General features: G+C 56.4%; 3 protein-coding genes across 5 annotated transcripts; 2 read left to right on the forward strand and 1 right to left on the reverse strand.

The window, feature by feature from the left end:
- Window positions 1-956: 956 nt before the first annotated feature.
- Window positions 957-4,995, forward strand: SPATA2L (spermatogenesis associated 2 like). 2 transcript variants are annotated; one of them, XM_081335579.1, is made up of 2 exons: window positions 957-1,926; window positions 2,075-4,995. In XM_081335579.1, exons 1-2 carry the CDS (start codon window positions 1,684-1,686, stop codon window positions 3,104-3,106), a joined length of 1,275 nt encoding a protein of 424 aa, XP_081191705.1. In that variant the 5' UTR covers window positions 957-1,683; the 3' UTR covers window positions 3,107-4,995. The 2 variants fall into 2 exon arrangements, with proteins under 2 accessions (XP_081191705.1, XP_081191704.1); XM_081335578.1 differs by having other exon boundaries at window positions 961-1,992.
- CDK10 (cyclin dependent kinase 10) lies at window positions 4,519-9,217 on the reverse strand. Of its 2 annotated transcripts, none has more exons than XM_081335581.1 (14): window positions 9,126-9,217; window positions 8,803-8,875; window positions 8,407-8,478; window positions 8,221-8,323; window positions 7,851-7,932; window positions 6,798-6,865; window positions 6,620-6,672; window positions 6,447-6,516; window positions 6,259-6,318; window positions 5,956-6,079; window positions 5,571-5,710; window positions 5,237-5,289; window positions 5,029-5,157; window positions 4,519-4,709 (listed from the first exon to the last, which is right to left on the reverse strand). In XM_081335581.1, exons 1-13 carry the CDS (start codon window positions 9,201-9,203, stop codon window positions 5,057-5,059), a joined length of 1,077 nt encoding a protein of 358 aa, XP_081191707.1. In that variant the 5' UTR covers window positions 9,204-9,217; the 3' UTR covers window positions 4,519-4,709; window positions 5,029-5,056. The 2 variants fall into 2 exon arrangements, with proteins under 2 accessions (XP_081191707.1, XP_081191706.1); XM_081335580.1 differs by having other exon boundaries at window positions 4,575-4,811.
- Window positions 9,218-11,210: 1,993 nt separating this feature from the next.
- On the forward strand, window positions 11,211-18,674 carry CHMP1A (charged multivesicular body protein 1A). Its single transcript, XM_081335563.1, has 7 exons — window positions 11,211-11,425; window positions 12,206-12,225; window positions 12,639-12,716; window positions 15,135-15,281; window positions 15,822-15,950; window positions 16,569-16,756; window positions 17,516-18,674. Exons 1-7 carry the CDS (start codon window positions 11,419-11,421, stop codon window positions 17,535-17,537), a joined length of 591 nt encoding a protein of 196 aa, XP_081191689.1. The 5' UTR covers window positions 11,211-11,418; the 3' UTR covers window positions 17,538-18,674.
- The last annotated feature ends 64 nt before the right edge of the window (window positions 18,675-18,738 follow it).

Genomic DNA, 18,738 nt, shown 5'->3' on the forward strand with positions numbered 1-18,738 from the left:
AGGTGAAGCGGATACGGCCGAAGGTGAGCTCTCCTTGTGGATTGTGCGTTGTCTGCTGACGGAGAGGAGAGCTTGAGGGAGAAGACAGGAAGCAGGAAGGCTGAGTGGCTGGCAGGAATTCGCACAAGCCTCCCAGCCGCCAGCTGTGGGGGAACCAAACGGCAGCCGTACGAGGGGGCAGGTGGGGAAGGGAGCCGCCCTCCTGCAGAGTGCACTTGGGGAGGGCCCCGGGCTCCTGAGAGATCTCCACTGCACCCGAGGAAGCAGGGGCTCCCTTGCAATCTGGGTACCGTCTCCTGGGTGGGGAGGGCTGAGGCGTTTCCCCTGGCCCTGACTTCGGCACCACCATCTTGCCTTCCCTCCTGGACGCTCCTTGGGAATAAAGCTTGACTTCTCCCCACTCGGTTGGCTGTGCTTCTTGGGATGGTGGGTGGGCAGCCGTGCCCTGGCAGGCTTGCCCTGGGAGGGGCAGTCATTTGGACTGCTCGGGCTGGTTCACCGCAACAGCGGCCACCCGCGGGGCTGACCCTGGAGACGGCTTCCCCAGCTGGATGGGGCTGCTCTGGGGGGGCCCTCTGCAGCCGAACCTGCCGCCCCGCAGACGGCTTCCCCCTCATCCTGCAGCCGGGAAGGGGGGTGCAGAAGCGGAACCCCCTTTGCAACCAGGCACGAAGCCCCGGGTGGGGTGCGACGCAGGGGCTCCGTGGCCGCTGCCCCCGGGACCACCTCAGCAAGGCGGCGGCGTGACCAGCGAAGCCTCGGCCGCGAAGCCTGGCCTTCCGCGGGGAGCGGCGGCGGCGGCGTTCGGAGGATCCCTCGCGCGGGGGGCAAAAGCGGGACGCCCCGTTTCCGCCGGGAGGCTTCTCGCGCCACCTCGTCCCCTCGCGAGGCCGTCCGCCTTGCGTCCGAGGGCCGGCGGGGAGCCCCGTTTGCGCGCCGCATCTGGAGAGGGCGGGGCCTCGCCGAGCGGCCCACTGAACGGGCGCCTCAGGAGCGGCTGCGCCCGCGAGCGCCGAGGGAGGGAATGCCCCGCGTGACGCAACCTCCTCCTGAGTGGGCGGGGCCGGAAGCGGCGGGGGCCGGCGCGAGAGCGGCCGGGATCGTCGAGCGGGCGCCGGCAGGTGAGCGGCGGGGCGCGAGTTCGAATCCCAACCGGCGGGCCCGCCCCAGCGGCGCCCTCCCTCCGCCGAGGCCCCAGCCCGAGGCCCCCGCGGCGGGGCTGGCGACGGTCCGGCGCCGGGGAGGCCCAACGAGCCCCGAGTCCCGGCCGCCCGGGCGCTTCCTCCGGCCCGCCCCCTCGGCGCCTGCCCGCGGCCCCGGCAACCCCCTTTGTTGCGGCGGCTGCTCCGCCTCTGCTTTGCGCCCGGCGCGGCGCGGCCCCCGAGCGCTAGAGCCCGAAGCGTCTGGCCCTGCCCGGCGCCCCGCTCCTCGCGCGCGCCCTCGGCAGGAGGAGCAAGAGGCCGGCCCGCCCCGGAGGGTGAGCGGCGGAGCTTCCCCGCCGGGGCAGAGGAGAGGCCCTGGGGCTGCCCCTGGGCCGGCGGCGGCGGCGGCTCTCTCCTCCCGGGCCCCAGAGCGGCCGGGGGGGGGCTGCAGGGCCGGGGCGCATCTGGCTCCTGCCGCGCCCGCCCCCCCGTCTCCCCCGCTGCCCCGGGCGGGCGGGCTGAGGCGTTTCCCCGCCGCAGGATGAAGCCCGGAGCGGGGCTGCAGGAGGAGTATCGCCGGTGCCTGGAGAGGGACTTCCGCCGGGGCCACGTCGGGGCCTGCAGCGATGCCTCCCTGAAGGAGCTGCTCTGGCGTCACCTTCTGGAGGACCCGGAGCTTCACGGCAGCCTGGATGGGGAGGACACCTTGGCCACGCTGGCCGCTGCCCTGCGGGGACACTTGGACCTGACGGGCGCCCTCCGGGATCTGGGCAGGGCCTTTGAGGTGCTGGAGCTGGCCGCGGTCAATCTGTACTTTTTCCCTTGGCGCAAAGAATTTGCCACCATTAAGGTGAATTCTGTTTTGGGCTGGGGGAGGCAACAAAGGAGGGGGCTTGGAACGGTCAGGGGCTGATGGACGCCTTTCTTTGCAGACCTTCTCGGGGGTCTACGTCCACGTCCTTCAGGGGGTCCTGCCAGAGGCCGACCTTGCCCGGAGCTTCCGCCGACTGGGCTACGTGCAGCAAGACCGTCTGCACCTGGTGAATTCCCGATTGCCGCCGAGTGCCAACCTGCTTTGTGCAGCCTGCTGCTTCTTTGCAGCCAGGGTGGAGTGCGAGATCCTGGCAAAAATTGTGGAAAAACTGGAGCCGCGGGTGGTGCCACCCGGTGAGCTGCTGAAGGCTCGAAAGGAGGCCCGGGGCAGCCTGGAGCGGTGTGTGGCCAAGCTGCAGAGCGTGACGCGGTGGCCCCAGAGCCGCGAGGCTCGCTCGGACCTGGCTGCCGGGCTCGATCTCTACCGCGAGAGCGCCGAAGGGCACAGCTGCTACAGGGAGCCTGCAGGAAACCCGCTCTGGGGCCAGGAAGCCGCCTCTCTCAGCGAGTGCGGCAGCCCCAGGCTCCTGAGGCGGAGCCCCCGGCCACTGGCAGAGTGCAGGAGCGAGCCCCCCTGGAGCCGGGAGTCCTCCTGTGGCAACGGACTCCTGGGCTCCGAGGAGCCCGACCTGACCACCTCCTTCTCCTTCATCTCCTTGAGGCGGGAGCTTAGCAGGACTTCCGAGATGGACTTCCCTGCTCAGCTAGGGAGTTCATTCCTATTCTCTGGCCTGGGGGGCTACGAGAGTTCCGACCCCTCTTCGCAGGGGACGAGCTGCCCGGCCTCTCCTCCGTCCAGGCAGCCCAGGAGCCCCCACCTCAGCCTGGCCAGCCTGCACAACAGCACTCAGGGACTCAGCCCGGAGCCGGCTCGCTACCAGATACACTCCTGCCTGCTCCCGGGGGCCCTGCCCTGCTCCTGCTGCAACACCTGCCGGTTGCTGCACGTCAGCAGCTGCGACGGGGTTCAAGTCTGCCGGAACCATCACCACCTTGTGGAAGAGCTGCAGAGCGAGAAGCAGCAGCGCCTGTGGCTGCAACGAACAGAGGTGGACAGGCTGCTGCAGGAGGGAGGAGGGTCCTGGCAGTAGGATTGGGACGCCCGGCTGGGCTTTGGAACGCAGAGCCCCCCAGCCTGCGAGGCCTTTGAGGATCGCGCCCCCCCAAGCCTGCTTCCCTCCTCCGGCCTGTGGCAAGGCAGAGTCAAAAGCGAGCCCTCCCCCCCACACTTCTAACAGAGCAGACCTGGCCGGGATGGCTTTGTCCAGGTTTGATGGAGGGCCAAGTCCATGAAGCCTGGAGGTGGCAGGTGGGGAGCAGACCTCGCCAGGGTCCCTGGTTTCTAGGATTGGATATCTGCATGCACGTCTCTCCTGTGAAGCCCTTTTGGACATTCCAAAATTCGGCCACTCCGCCCACTCTGGGATCCGTGCGGCCGGAGGCTGCTCTGGTTTGTTCTGTGAACCCCTGCAGAGGGCAGAGAAGAGCCCCCTGCTCAAGCAGCAAGCTAGGCAGGAACTGCTGGCAGCATTTTTACAAACCCAGAATGGACCCTGTGGTAGCGGTCACTTTGCTGATGTCTTACGAAAGATGGAGTTGTAATAAACTTGACTAAAAGCTACCCGGTTTTCTAGATATCTGGACCCTTCCGGCCCCTCTAGAAGTGGCTCCCTTGGACCTGCCCAAGCATCACAACAGGAATAGCTGTCCCCACCCCACACCCCTGGCCAAGTGGCCTGGAAAGCAGCAGAGACCAGGCTCTTGGGCCCAAGGCCAAGGGAAGAGCAGCAGCGGTTCTCTGGTGATGGCTGCAGGTGTCACCTCCTGTTTCCCGAGTGAGTTCAGGTGCCATTTTGGGGGGCCCTGGCCAAATTCCCTCTGGCAGATGGGCTCAGGGAGGCCAATGGGCACGAGAGGTGGGTGGCTTCCGCTTGTGAGTTGCAGAGTTGCCAGAGTTTCATTCTTGGAAGCAGAAAGGCCTCGGCACAGTGGGCCTTATGTGTCTCCCTGTGAAGTAGGGTAGTTGCAGCTGGTGAGTCTCTTCCACCCCCAAGTATCCTATTTACAGCCTGGGAGCAGAGAGGAAGCAGGCAGCTGGAGCAGTGCCCTATGCAGCCGTTGCGCAGTGTGGGGCAAGGGCAAAGAAGCATCTGGAGATGGAGCTGCTGGGGCTTGGCCCAGCCTCCCATTTCCCACAGGAGCCACTTGGGGCCTGGGCATCTCTCATACCCCAACTGACAAGGCACCCAGCAGTCCTCAGGCTGGTAGAAAAATCTTTATTGAGACAAGGGCCCTTCTTCCAAAGTGGTCAAGGAGCCGAGCCAGGGCGAGAAGCAGTTCCTTGGGAGGCATCCTGAGGTCTGCCGGGTGGCGCTGGTGGTTCCCACCTGCCCTTTAACTTGGAGGTTTTCTCCCCTCTTCACTGCTCCAGCAGGGATGCTTTGCTTGGGCTGCTTGTTTTTGACAGCTGAGAGAGGAAAAGGATCTGGCTGCTCCTGGGGGGCTGAGGCTGAGCTGCCACCTTTAGCCGCAGGGTGGAGGGACCGAGGATCCCCTCCAGGGTGCAGAGGAGGGGGGTGGCGCTTTGCTGCTGATGCAAGTCTCCACGAAGAGCAAGAGGGTCCTGGACCCACAGCCATCTTCCTCCAGACAGGGCCTGCGTGGCTGGGCCATCTCCAGCCCCTGAAAAGCGCACTGCAGAAAACAGGCATGGGTGACAGCAGAACTGATTGCAGATGAGGCAGGCAGACACACACACACACCCCTCTTCAAAAAGACATTCCCGGTTCTTTTGGTCTTGTGAAGGGAGGAAACAAAATGGGCCATTTAAGGTAATGCAGAATCTGTATGCAGATTTAACCAGAGAATAGATAACTAAAATGTACATTTTATCTAGTTTTTTAATGGGGCAACGCCCTGATTTGACCTACTTTTGACGTTTGTGTTGGCATCCTTGAAAATACCGTGAATGCAAAGACCCGCTTCTGCCTGTTCTTTTGTGAGCCTGCCCTACCTTTGAGGTGCCCTCCAAAGCCACCATCTCAGGGCCTGCGACGTTTGCCCAGACATTCCCCTCCCGTGCTCGGGGCGGCCCTCTTGTTGCGATGATGGGGGAAAGTGGGCATCAGCTCCGGTTCGCAGGCTGGAAGGGAAAAGAGGGCTCAGGCCCTGAAGGAGGAGGGGGCCCTGCCCTGCAGGAAGGGGGCTCGGGGGCCACTCACGCCACGGCTTTTCCTTGAAGTACGAGCTCTCCAAGCAGTCTCCAGCTGTTGCTCTGTGAAGGAAACGTGGCAGTGAAGGACCCCTTCCTCCTGGCCCCCCTTGCCAAGCCTGACCTGCAGCCACTCTGCTGCCCTCTCCCTGGAAGGCCTAAGTTGAATAGCCCCATTCTGGGGAACCAACAACATCTTCCTTGTTGGGCAGCCCCCGTGAAATCGGGGGGGGGGGGTCGGTCAAGGTGGGCAGCTTTTCAGCTTAACTGGACGGCTGGGAGTCTGCTGGGGGCAGGCAGAGCGGCTCCCCCCAAAGGGATTCAGGGCAGGCAAGACCACTTACCTTTTCTTGGGATCGAACATGAAGAGCAAGTTCAGGAGCCGAAGTCCGGCCTCGGACAGCCAGGCGAACTTGTGCTTCAGGTTGTTGTAGGGCTGCTTGCGGAGGGTGTATTGGCTCACCAGGGGCAGCTTGGAGAAGCCCTGGAAAAGGGGGGACACACACCCAGAAGCGAATCTTTGGCTGCCGCCTGCAGCTTAGCTCATAGAGGCATCATCTGGATCGGCCACTTTAAGATGTGTGGACTTCAATTCCCAGAATTCCTCAGCCTGCATGCTAAGGCAAGCCAAACAAACTGTAATGTGGGAATTGTGTTTTCATTGTGAACACCGGAGCAAAGACGGTGCACGAAGGAAGGGAGGAAGAGCAGCAGACGGAAAGGACTCACGGGCCAGATGGTCTCGTTTGGAGTGCCCAGCAGACGCACAATCAGGTCAACCTGCTGTATCTCGGAGCTCCCAGGCAGCAGAGGCTTATGGGCCAACAATTCCGCCAAGATGCAACCCACCGCCCTGCAGGGCAGACGCGGGGTTAGTGTCGAGACCCTCACCCAGCAACCCCCCTGGACACACTCTGTCCGCTCTTCCGATTCCTGCAATGCAGCCCTGCAGAAAAGCGTTTGGCTCACCTCCCCCCCCCCCAGCCGCAGCCCACCCAGTGCTCGGAGAGGTTGGGGGTCTTTTTTCCTCACCACATATCGATGGCCGTGGTCTGTGTGGTGGTGCCTAGGAGGAGCTCAGGAGCCCGGTACCTGCAAGGGGAAGGAAAGAGTGAGGGCACTCCGGACAGGAGAGTTTTCAGGGCCACCCAATGCCCAGCCTGCTTGTACCGGAAGGGGGCCAGCGGTGCCCCCCGGGGAAAGGGGTCGAACCAGCTCACCACAGTGTCACCACTTTTGGAGTCATCGGATTCAGGGGAACCCTGTAAGCACGAGCCAGCCCAAAGTCCGCTGCAAGAGAAGGCGGCACAGAGAGGTCAGGGACTTGCTGTTTTATGTCTCCAGCAACCGAGTTGAGCATGTGGCACTTGAGATGCTGTCGCCAAAGACTCACCTGTCTTCACGCAACCTTTGTCAGTCATGAGTAAGTTGGACACCTTAAGGTCCCTGTTAGTTGACGAAACACAGATATGTAGAAGGGTGGGTGGGTGGGGACTGGGCTTGCCTGAGTTCAGGCCACCAGTGCTAGCACCGCTCCCTGCTCCTGCTTGACCCATCCCTGCCCTTCTCACCTGTGGATGATGAAGTTGTTGTGAAGGTACTGAAGACCGTGGAGAACCTGGAGAATGATGCACTTCACCTGTAGGGAGGCGGGCAAACAAAGGAGTATCCACGGAGGGCCTCTGACCCACCTGTCCCGTGCTGGATGCCAGCAGGAGAAGCTTTTGTTAAGAAGCTGCACGTGCATCACGTACATTGTGCCAGTCATCCTGTCCCACACCAGGCAAACCATGTTTGGGAATGTGTGAACAAATTAGGCCCCTTCAGACAAAGCAGATCGCATGTCAATTTGCCGGGCTGTGCCTTGACACCACCCCTTCCCCAAAGGCGACTCTGCACTGTAGTCTTTGGAGCATCAGGTGAAGTTTTAAAATGCGCTTTTCAGATCCTTGCCCCACTGTTGTTTTTGGTTGGATTCATTCTGTAATTTTCCTGTATTTTATCTCCATGTTGAAAGCTCTGGCTCCTGCCAGTATGCCAGGCAATGCCCTCTGTTAATACCTTGCACACACTGGAACATGCACCTCCCTGCCATGTTGGCCCAGTTCTAAAAGTTGGGACAGCTACAGGCAGTCCTTGACTTACAACAGTTGGTTTAGTGACCGTTCAAAGTTATAATGGCACTGAAAAATGTGACTTATGACCGTTTTTCACATTTACGACCATTGCAGCATCTCTATAGTCATCTGATCAAAATTTGGATCGGCTTGCCAACTGGTTCATATTTATTAAAATTGCAGTGTCCCAGAGGGGCCACGGGATCCCCTTTTGTGACCTGACAAGCAAAGTCTGTGGGGAAGCCAAGTTCACTTAACAGCCAGGTTACTAACTTAACAGCTACAGTGATTCACTTAACAATTGAGGGAAGAAAGTTTGTAAAATGGGGCAAAACTCACTTAACAAATGTCTCACTTAGCAACATAAATTTTGGGCTGACTTGTGGTCGTAAGTAGAGGACTACCTGTATTGGGGATGAAAGCCATTCCCCCAACCATCTGGGCTCTGCTCCAGTGTGGCATCACCACCACAAAGCGCCACCGATGCACCTCCCCCCGCGGACACACCTGGGCTTCCGAGAAGGGAGCCTGCATGTTTTCCAGGAGGCTGGCCAAGTCCTGCTCGCAGTAGCCCATCACCAAGAAAATGCTGCAAGGGGAATTGGAGGCAGGCACGACTCTTGCAGCAGCCAGGAAAAGAATCCTGCTCCAAGAGCCTCAAGGACAGGCAGGCAGGATGATGCTTCCCTTTTCTTCTTCCTCTGCTTAAAGAGCGAAGGAGAAGCCCCCCCACCTCCACTCCGCACTTTCTGCAATGTTTGCACTTTCCCCCCATCAGGTGGACCTGCTGCCCTCCCAGCCCAGGGCAGAGAGCACCAAGTCCTGGCTGGGTAAGAGGGCAGCAAGGAGACTCTGTGCCCATCTGCCCAGGAATTACCTCTCCAGGTGATTGCCGACCACCACCTCCTTCAACTCCACGATGTTGGGGTGTTGGAGCTTCAGCAGCAGGGTGATTTCTCGCAGGCTGCTGATGGGGATCCCTGCGGGGGAGAGGATCCAGCTAAGATGGGTGCTGCTGGGGCTACTCCCCGGGCCAGGCCTGCGAGAAGCCCGCTCTGCTCACCATCTTTTTCTTTGTCCATCCGCACTTTCTTCAGAGCCACAATCTCGCCCGTCTGTGTATCTCGGGCACGATCTGAAACAGCAGGACAGCCTAAGTTCCCAGGAAGCCCGACCCTCTCCTCCCGGTCCCGCCGAGCGCATTTCACAAAGGAACCACTGCCTATTATTTAGGTGGCTCTGCCAGCCTCGTCGCGTCTCTTGGAACTGGCCTGCTTCACAGAGATTGGGGCTTCCGGGTAACATCCCAAGCCAGTAAGCGCTCTTTCCCTGGAGAAGCGGGCGGCACAGGGGAATTCTGAAGCCTGTCCAGGCCCAACCTGGGTCGCCCAGGGAACCAGGGCGGGTATTGCCCCAAACACTTCCCAGCCCGGCAGGCAGATCCCCAGGCGGGACTCACACACGATGCCGTAGGTCCCTTCCCCGATCCGGTTGAGCTTCTCAAACTCCTTGACGCTCCGGCATCTTCCCAGCTGAAAGGAGAGCCGGTGAGAAGCGGTTTCTGCTGCCTGGGTAGAGCGGGGGCGGGGCGGGGGGGTGTCCGGGGCTAGGGAAGCAGGCGGGGGGGCGGGGGGGAAGGGGGGCAGCTCTGTCCCGGATGCAGCGCTGACCGAGCCGGCGCCCGGCAGGTGAGCGCGGGCTCCATACGCCCGCCCGACCGGCCGCGGGGAGGAGGGCAGAGCGGGGAGCGCGAAGGGCGCGCGGGCAGCGGGGTCCGCTCACCCGGTGTGCAGCTGGCACCGCGAAGAAGCCGCCGTGCAGCCGCTTCAGGCGCAGAGGCTCCGGCTCCTGCTCCGCCATGCTCTTCCCTTTGTCCCGCCTGCTTCCGCGCAGGCCGAGCCTGGCCCCGCCTGCCAGCCGGGAGGGGTCGCTCCGTTCCCTGCAGCTGACACTACACCCGCCTGTCCAAAACGGGGCGATTGGGAACTGGGCAGCCGTTGCCCTGGGCAGTTGGACTGGGAATCCTTCTCTTTCAGAGAGAAGCAGCAGCCTCCCCGCTCCCCGAGGCAGTGGGCCTTTTCCTTCTTCCTCAAAAGCAGGGATCACCTTTTGGTCCCACCACCTTTCCTCCATCCCAGCTCCCTGATGGAGCAGCCTTGGATGGGAACGCACATGCCAAGAAGCCCCTTACCCACTTCAGGAAGTAAAGAAATTGTAAAAGTAGGACAGCACCTGAAATTATATTCCCAATATTAATTTGCCCATGCAGATACATATCTGTTAGTGACTGGAATTATTATGGCATTTAACACATACGCCTATTTGGAAGAGAAGTTACAGCTCCCTCATTTACACCTAGCTAAGCTTTGTCATTCCTCATCCCCTGCCTCCACATGTGGCCATGGAGTTGGATTTCCATTTATTGAGGGAGGCTCCGGGACCCGGCTGCCTGTCTCCTGACCATTTTCAGCACTCTCTGTCTTGCTCTTCTGACAAGCAGCCACTGTGCTGGGTCTGGAGTGCACAGTGAACAAGCCATGATCTTGGGACTCCTGGATGGTCCTGGTGTCAGGGAGTTCATCAGAAGGCCCAGTGATGATCTTAGGGATAACCCTTTTGCCCTTTTCTTCTTAGCAATTTTAGGGAGGAAATATAAAAATGCTTCTTACTACTGATGGTCAATAGAAGGCTGGGAGAGCAAGAGAGAAGGCAGGCACGGACACAGACGGGCTCCATTTTCTAACAGGGAGGTGCTAAAGCTGCATGGAGATCTTGCATTAGGTTTCTTTCTCCAAGGAAAGAAGACGCAAAAAGCAGCTCCTTGGGAATAAGGTTCTTTATTTTATTTGGGTGAGAAACTATGCAAAGCTTGTTTCTGGAACAGCTGACAGCAGACTGGCACATCAGCAAGGTTTATATACATTTTTTATCCTTTGAGGTGAGTGAAATAGGTTTTTATGACCATGAGAAGGCAGGAAATATTGTTTTGATGGTTAGAAGAAATATTCAGTTTGTTATCTTCCTGGCCAGGCAGAGATGCTAAATTCCAGGGCCTTTTCCAGAGTTTCCTGTCAGTGATCTATAGCTTTTAAGGAAACATTGTATTTTATAACTGGAAACGGCTTTCTCTGACTCCAGATCAGAAGGCTGTTAAAAAGGGGGTGGGGGGCTGGGCAGATCAAAGGCTTTTTAATTTCTATCAATTCCAGACAAAGCCCTCCTCTAATCATGATAGGATATCAAGAACTCCATAAAGTGAATAAAAGTGGAGACTTGGACAATTATTTTTGGTATTTTGAAAAGCAAGCAATGATGGGACTTGTGCCAGCCCTTTCCGCTGATACTGCAAGTTTCCAAGGGATGAGCAATTTGCAAATGTGAGGCATTACGTGTATGGAAATGTTAGCTGTCTTTCACATATCTGGGAATATAGAAAATTGCAGCCTAATTCCTCATATAAAGAATCATCATCATCATCATCACAACGTAAAGTGATGCATCAGAGGAGTGTCAGAGGAGAACACTGACACAGGCTCAGATGTGTGACAGGGAATTCCAGGCACGCAGAAGCAAACTCTGCCTCAGATTAAGATACACCTGCAGGATAAACAGGTCCACTGAGTGGCTGTGGAGCCCTAAGGGTGCCTAGAACTTGGAGTCAAAACAACAGATGATGGCGAAGAGATGCTGAATCTGCTCCTGGCAGATCCCGGGGATCCTATAGTTCCAGCCTTGACCCTGGGGAAAGATACTTTGAACTGCGCTACAGCTGACCTTATTAACCGCCCGAGCATTTACAGCAGCACCTTTTTAATAAAATAAAATAGTCAGAACGGAGGCGGGCTCTGCACTCTGCAACATCCTGGCTCTTTGTTGCCGCGGCAACCGCGGCCCCCTTCTGAAATAGGCACGTGATCCTTTTGTTGCCCTCTCGTTCGGCAGGACGACGCCTGCGCCGCCCGAGGCCCCGCCTCAGTGAGGGACGGGCCTCTCCAGAGCGGAAGGAAGCCGGAAGTGAGCGTCTCCGGAACCCGGAAGTCCTGGCAAGGAAAGGCGGGCGAGGACTTCAGTCGGGATGGACGGTAAGGGGTCTCCTCGCGGAAAGGGGAGGGGGTTTCGCCCATCATGGGGGGAGGGGCGGAGGGGGAGCGGGGACGCCACGTCCCATCGTCTCAGCTGCGGCCGACTGGCGGCCTCGGCCCGGGAAGGTGGTGGGCGATGGGACGGGCGGAGGGGCTTCCTCGGGCCGCCCAGGGTGGGACTGCTGAGGGGGGCCGAGGGGGAGGAAGGGCTTCTCCCCGGGAGCCCCCTCCCTTCCTCGCGCCAAAGAGAAGCCAGGAATTGGCGAAGAAAGAGGGCAGGCCGAGCGGCATCGTGGCCGGGGCGACGCGAGTCTAGCCCGGCCTCAGCTCCGGAAGCCCCTGCGGTGACCCTGCACAGGCAGGATGGGGGGCCCAGCTGCAGCCCCGGTAGAAAAGGTGGGACGAGAGGCAACTGAATCTGAGAATGGAAAGTAAGGTTTGAATTAGGTTCTATAAGGTCCTCGGCCACCTTTGCTGCGAGTGATCGTCAGCGACCAAAGGGATAAGCCCCAAGGTATTACAGAACTGAGAAATAGCAACGGATATAAAAAAAACATCAGGAACTAATTATTTACTTTCCTATACTTAGTCTCTAATAAAACATTTCTACATGCTCCACAGTTTGTATCTGGATTTTTCAAATCTAGGGAAACATTTTGTGGAGGGCACCAAATTTGGGCAGAAGGAATGTTGTGAATCAGTTTCCTAAAATCTGCCTTTCCTTTTGAAGATTCCCTTTATCCTTAAATCTTCCAACTACTCTCATTTTTCTCTTCACAGATACGCTCTTTCAGTTAAAGGTGAGTGCTCGTGCTATGAAAGGCCGTAGAGCTTAAAATCAGAATTCTTGTAGCAAAATTAACAGACAAATCAACCCTTTTCACAATAAACACTCTGGTTAGGAAACACTCTCCTCCTTGGACAGAGAATATCTGGTTTTTGTAGCAGAACAATTCCTAATCTGATTTTGTCAAGAAATCTGGGAATGGCTGCTTCTCTGATGCTACTTGGAGCTGTAGCGGGCTTAGCTGAGTCAGTAAATGGCCTCCTCTCTATCCATCGTGCCTTCAGCACATCTCCCCCCATCTCTGACTTTTAAAACTTGATTGACTTTCTATGGGACCGTGACCTTCCTCTACTCCAGAGGAAGCAGGAACTGAGGCTGGGTGACTGCTCTTGCTGACAGGCCTGCTGAATGTCTGCCTCTCTCTAGTTTACAGCCAAGCAGCTGGAGAAGCTTGCCAAGAAGGCAGAAAAGGACTCCAAAACAGAACAAGCCAAAGTCAAGAAGGTGAGGGGCCTGAATGCCAAGACTGGGAGTGACGGGCGGTGATAACCCTTGAAAAATGAGTTGTTTCTCTGTTGGGAAGGCTGGACTTTCATCTTTGCTGACTTCAAGCCTTTGGGGTACCCCACTTTTGTTACTCATCAAGCTTCTAATCTTTTGAGTCTTTGGTGTTAGACCATCTGCAGTTCCTTCCTCTCTCTCTCTTTAGCTTGAGCATCTCTGCTCTGGATTTCCCATGTCTTTCTGAGCTTGAGGACCCTCCCTCTTTCCCTTCCATCCCCCTGTTTTTCTTTCTCATTTTTGAAGCAGTTTATTTATTTATTTATTTTATTATATTTGTATACCGCCCTTCTCCCGAAGGACTCAGGGCGGTGAACAGGGCAATACATGTTAAAAAACAAGAGTACAAAAGTTAAAAAAGATTAAACAAGATGCCCAAAAACTATAACAATAAGTTAAGTTAAAATACATAAAAAACAATAAAACCCATCACCCATCAGGCCAGGCCGGCTTGTTCGAACAGGTAAGTCTTTAGGTCGCGCCGGAAGGAGCGAAGGTCGGGCGCCATCCGGAGCTCAACCGGAAGATGGTTCCATAAATCCGGTGCGCCCACAGAGAACGCCCTCCCCCTGGGGGCCACCAGTCGACATTCTTTGACTGGTGGCACCCTGAGGAGGCCCTCTCTGTGGGAGCGCACTGGGCGGAGGGAAGTTGATGCCAGCCGCAGGTGCTCCCTGAGGTATTCCAGACCCATGCCATGAAGGGCTTTGTAGGTCATTACCAGCACCTTGAATCTCACCCGGAAGACAACTGGGAGCCAATGCAGCTTGCGGAGCAGGGGTGTAACATGGGAGTATCGGGAGACTCCCAACACAACTCTCGCGGCTGCATTCTGTACCAGTTGGAGCCTCCGAGTGGTCCTCAAGGGCAGCCCCATGTAGAGAGCATTGCAGTAGTCCAAACGAGAGGTCACGAGCGCGTGAGTGACCGTACGCAAGGCATCCCGGTCTAGATAGGGCCGCAACTGACGCACCAGGTGAACCTGGGCGAAGGCCCCCCTAGTCACATTTACTATATGGTCTTCTAAAGAAAGCTGTGAATCTAGGACGACTCCCAAGTTGCGAGCCCTATCTACGGGGGGTAATAACTCACCCCCATAGAAAGAGATGGAATATTCTGAATATCCCGAGATGCCGGTACGCACAGCCACTCAGTCTTGTCAGGGTTGAGTCGAAGCCTGTTCCTCCCCATCCAGACCCGAACCGCCTCCAGGCAACGGGACATCACGTTGAGGGCATCACTGGGGTGGTTTGGGGTCGAAATGAAAAGCTGGGTATCATCCGCATACTGATGATACCCAACTCCAAAACCATGAATGATCTCATCCAGTGGCTTCATATAGATGTTGAACAGGAGAGGCGAGAGGACCGACCCCTGAGGAACTCCACAAGCGAGAGGCCTCGAGGTCGACCTCTGTCCCCCTGCCAACACCGACTGCGAACGTCCCAGGAGATAGGAGGAGAACCACTGAAGAACCGTGCCTCCCACTCCCAATCCCCTGAGACGCCGCAGCAGGATACCATGGTCGATGGTATCGAAAGCCGCTGAGAGGCCTAATAGGACTAGGACAGAGGAATATCCTGTCCCGAGCCCTCCAGAGATCATTCACCAGAGCGACCAATGCCGTCTCCGTGCTGTACCCGGGCCTGAAGCCCGATTGGTACAGGTCTAGATAATCTGCTTCATCCAGAACCAGAGGGAGCTGATGCGCTACCACGCTCTCAACAACCTTTGCAAGAAAGCGAAGGTTGGAGACCGGACGAACACAGCTGGGTCCAAGGCAGGCTTCTTGAGGAGAGGTCTCACCACCGCCTCCTTCAAGACGGCGGGGAAACTACCCTCACTCAAAGATGCAGATATAACCGCCTGGAACCAGCCTCGTGTCCCCTCCCGGGCCGCATAAACCAGCCAGGAAGGGCACGGGTCCAATAAACACGTGGTGGAGCTCAGCCTCCCCATAATCCTGTCCACTTCCTCCGGAGTCACGGGATCGAACTCCTCCCAGATAACATTGACAAGACCACCCGTGTCCTGATCGTCAGACTCTGCCCAGTCGGAGTCCAAACCGGTCCGAATCCGAGCGATTTTGTCCGACAGATGTTGACTAAACTCCTCGGCACGTCCCTGCAAGGGTTCCTCCCAAACCTCCTGATTAAGGAGGGAGCGGGTCACCCTAAACAGGGCGGCCGGGCGATTATCTGTGGACGCGATAAGGGTAGCGAAGTGATTAGACTAGTTGAACTTCTAGAATTTCTTCCCTTCAGTCTGCATCACTACTGAAATCTGATCCCTTTTCTTCCACTCTTGATTTTGTTTGGAGAAACTGCGAAGCTGAGGGATGTTCCTTGTCTTGCATTCCAGGCCCTTCAGCAGAAGAATGTGGAATGCGCTCGGGTCTACGCAGAAAACGCCATCCGGAAGAAGAACGAAGGCTTGAACTGGCTGCGCATGGCTTCTCGTGTAGATGCTGTGGCCTCCAAAGTCCAGACAGCTGTGACCATGAAGGGAGTAAGGAGCTTTATTTTAATATATGACCTTCCTTCTCCCTTTGAACAAGTAGAAGTTTTCTTGCTACAAAAGATTGTCTGCACTAAACTGGTGTCTTCTAGATATGGACATCTTCCATCATTCCCAACCAACTGAACTTCTGGGGGGTGGGTGGGTGGGGTGGTGATACTATCTTGATATGTGAGAGATCACCGACTGGATTTCCTATTAGGCTGCTTGGCTTCCACTTGCCCCATTTCCCCTTTGCCAGTTGGTTTTTATCCACCAGCAGCTCACGAGATTCCAGCATCCCAGATTCAGCCTGAACGTGACTTGATGGCCATGAGTTTTTTCCTGCCTCAGGGCTTCCATGACTAAAAGAGGATGAAACCATGCATCCAGGTCTCCTTGGGAAATTCGCACTGACTGGCCAGTGCACGTTTTTCTGCTGGTCTTGATCTGGGCTGCTGTTTCCAGGGTCACATTGGGCCCTCCTCTTCAGGATTGGCCCTAGCTTGGTGTGGTTCCTCCAAGCGAATACGATTCCTGACTCTGTTGCAGGTAACCAAGAATATGGCCCAGGTGACCAAGGCCTTGGACAAAGCTCTCAGCTCCATGGATCTTCAGAAGGTTTCGGCTGTGATGGACAAGTTTGAGCAGCAGGTCCAGAATCTGGATGTCCACACTTCAGTAAGTGCTGCACAGGATGCTGAACTTCAGAGCTGGGCAGATGGGAAACCACGTTTGTAGTTGTCTGCCAGTGAACCTTCTCCTGTTCTTCTGTAGCCTTTGCTACCTTCTCTGCATGTGTGAGAAAGTGTTTGGGTGTCTGGGGGAATTCCCCACTTGGCAGAAATTACTCCAGGTCAAACAGGGGGCACAGATTATGATCCAGCAGGCTTTGAAACAGGACTAAAAGGAGTCCAGAGCTAAATCTCCTGGCTAAGGCTTTGCTTGGCCACTGCCAGCCTCTGTTGCATTTCAGGCCAGTGGAAAATGCAGCTCCATATTCTACCTTGTGCCGGACGTTTTGCTGTTGAGCAAGAAGAGGCACCCTCGTTTTCCATTCCCAAATTGCTTGAAAAAAGTGGCCAGATCATGCTTGATTTCTGGCTTGAAGAGGAGTTGAAGGAAGACAGGAGGAGGATGGTTTAGCTTAGTGAGAGGGACATGTGTCCCTAGCAAGAAGTGGGTGAATTACTGGATCCCTGGAATATGGTTTGTTCAGGGTGTCGGTTGTTCCCATCTTGGCTGCTGCTGCTTGCATTTGTCAGTCTGTCACAACGCTTCCGCCTTGGGTCCCCGCAGGTGATGGAGGACTCCATGAGCTCAGCCACGACCTTGACGACGCCCCAGGAGCAGGTGGACAGCCTAATAGTGCAGATTGCCGAGGAGAATGGCCTGGAGATCATGGATCAGCTAAACCAGCTGCCCGAAGGGGCCTCGGCCATGGGAGAGAGCTCTACGCGTTCGCAGGAGGATCAGCTGTCACGGAGGTCAGTCGGCTTCCCTCCATCTGCCCACAGGACTGGACCTCTGGCTGGCAGCTTTTTCCAGCCCATAAATCTAGAGCCACACGGGCAGGTGGTCCTTTCCACAAGGGAAACAATTGAATGTGCTTAGCCCACATTACATGGAAGAATTGCACTGAAGAAAGCAAGCTGGGCCTGCTGAGGGCTCCTATCCCCAAGGTTTGCTGCTGCTCAGGGGCTGCGTTGTCAGCTTTCCTGCTTCTTGCCATGGTGCACCCTGGGAGATCCGCCTCGCTCAGTGACGCCAGAGGTGTAGCTGGCCCAGTTGTGGACCTGTTGGTGGCGGCAAGACTTATCAGTAGGGCCTTCCAGAAAAACTGCTTTGGGAACGCATCCATTATGGTTGGCATTAGATATTAACCAGGCCATTGTGGCTTCGTCAGGAAATCAGAGTTGAAAGAAATCCTGGCCGAGCGTTACACACATCTGCAGCCTGAGTTCATCCTTAATTAACTGAAATTACACTGTGTGTTCACAAGAGGGAGGCAGATCAGAGGTATTGGAAGAAAAGGCTAAAGTTGAAAGGGAAGATCTCACACGCTCAAGGCCATGGGATGCTCTTTGCTTTGTTTAGAAACTTCGACATTTAGAAATGTCATAGCTGGAATCTGTCTTCCATGGTCGTCTAGGAAGCCTGGAGGGCTGAGACCCGAATAGCCCTTTTTGGTGGCTCTTCTGAGATTTGATTTTCCTGCATTAATGTTCTTCCTCTCACATTTTCAGGTTGGCTGCCTTACGGAATTAATTCTCCCGCATCCTCGCAGACAGTTGCTCCTGCCTTGTTCTCCTATGATTTGTGGGGTTTCTGCCTGGGGCTTTCCAGCCCTCTGACCAGCCTCTTCAAGGGCCAGGGAGGCCTGTCCAGTCCTGCAGGCCTGCCGTGCCCAGCAACAAGAAGCCATGGTGACAGCAAGGCTCTGTGTGAGCATCCTGGTCCTTGGCCAAGGGCCCTCCTGGAACGGATGCCCTGCCTTTCCCAACAGCTTCTCCTTCCAGTCTGCACTTCCCACCTTCCTCCCCCTCCTCTTTTTTGGCCTGTTGAGAGGAACCTGAGCATGCAGCGCTTGCCACAGGGGAGTTAGCATTCCTAAGAGGGCCAGGAACAGCCCTGGTGCTGCATGCGTAGATTCCAGTGTGCTGATGGTTCCTCCTGAGGTCAGTTCCTGCCTGTTCCTTTTTCCTTCTTACGGGGTGGGGTGGGGGGAACAGGCCACTTGGAAGTTGGGAAGATGCTGCCGGGAAGATGGAGCTGTCCCTTTTCCTAGCAGCTCTGGAACCTGCCTTGAACTTACACAGCACAAAGTGACCTTTAAAAACAGTGGGCCTGCTGCCCCTTGGCCTCCATGCATGTGCCCCACCCTCCCCTCCCCACGGCTTGTTGTATGGGGGTGAGGGAAATGTCTGCCTGGGTCTGGAGTAGCTCTTTCCTCCAAACGTGCCAGCTTCAGGAGAGGATCGTCCTTTTGCCTGACTGGCGTTGGAGCTCCCCCCATTGCTACGACTTAAAAGCAGTGGGACATCCTTGTACAGAAAAGGTCTGTGTGTGTAAATGAGAGCCAAGCCCCATCTCCCTGGAGAATTCGGTTTTCCTGTACAAACCAAGCTTGGGGTGGCAAGCGAGTGTTTCCCCTCTACTGTTGGCATTAAGTGTATATTTCTCTTTTTCCCTCCTCAATCGCTCGAGGCCGAGGCCTTAAGCTGCCTTGCTCCTCTGGGCTGGGGAGGGCGAGAGGTTATAATCATCTTTCCTGGAACATTTTTTACGGAGCGGTGAATTCTCCGATACTAAGAAAAATTGTCTTTGCCTCTTTTTTTTGTAAATGCAAAGTGAACGTTGTCAATTGTTTTAATGCTGGCTTAAATAAACTCTGGGAAGCAGGAACTGCAGTGAGGTTTGCGGAGCTGGATGGTTGATTGTGTCAGCTGGCACTCACAGCTTTGTTGTT

Source organism: Vipera berus (assembly GCF_964194415.1).
Source record: "Vipera berus genome assembly, chromosome: 10".
In the NCBI taxonomy this organism is placed as follows: domain Eukaryota; kingdom Metazoa; phylum Chordata; class Lepidosauria; order Squamata; family Viperidae; genus Vipera; species Vipera berus.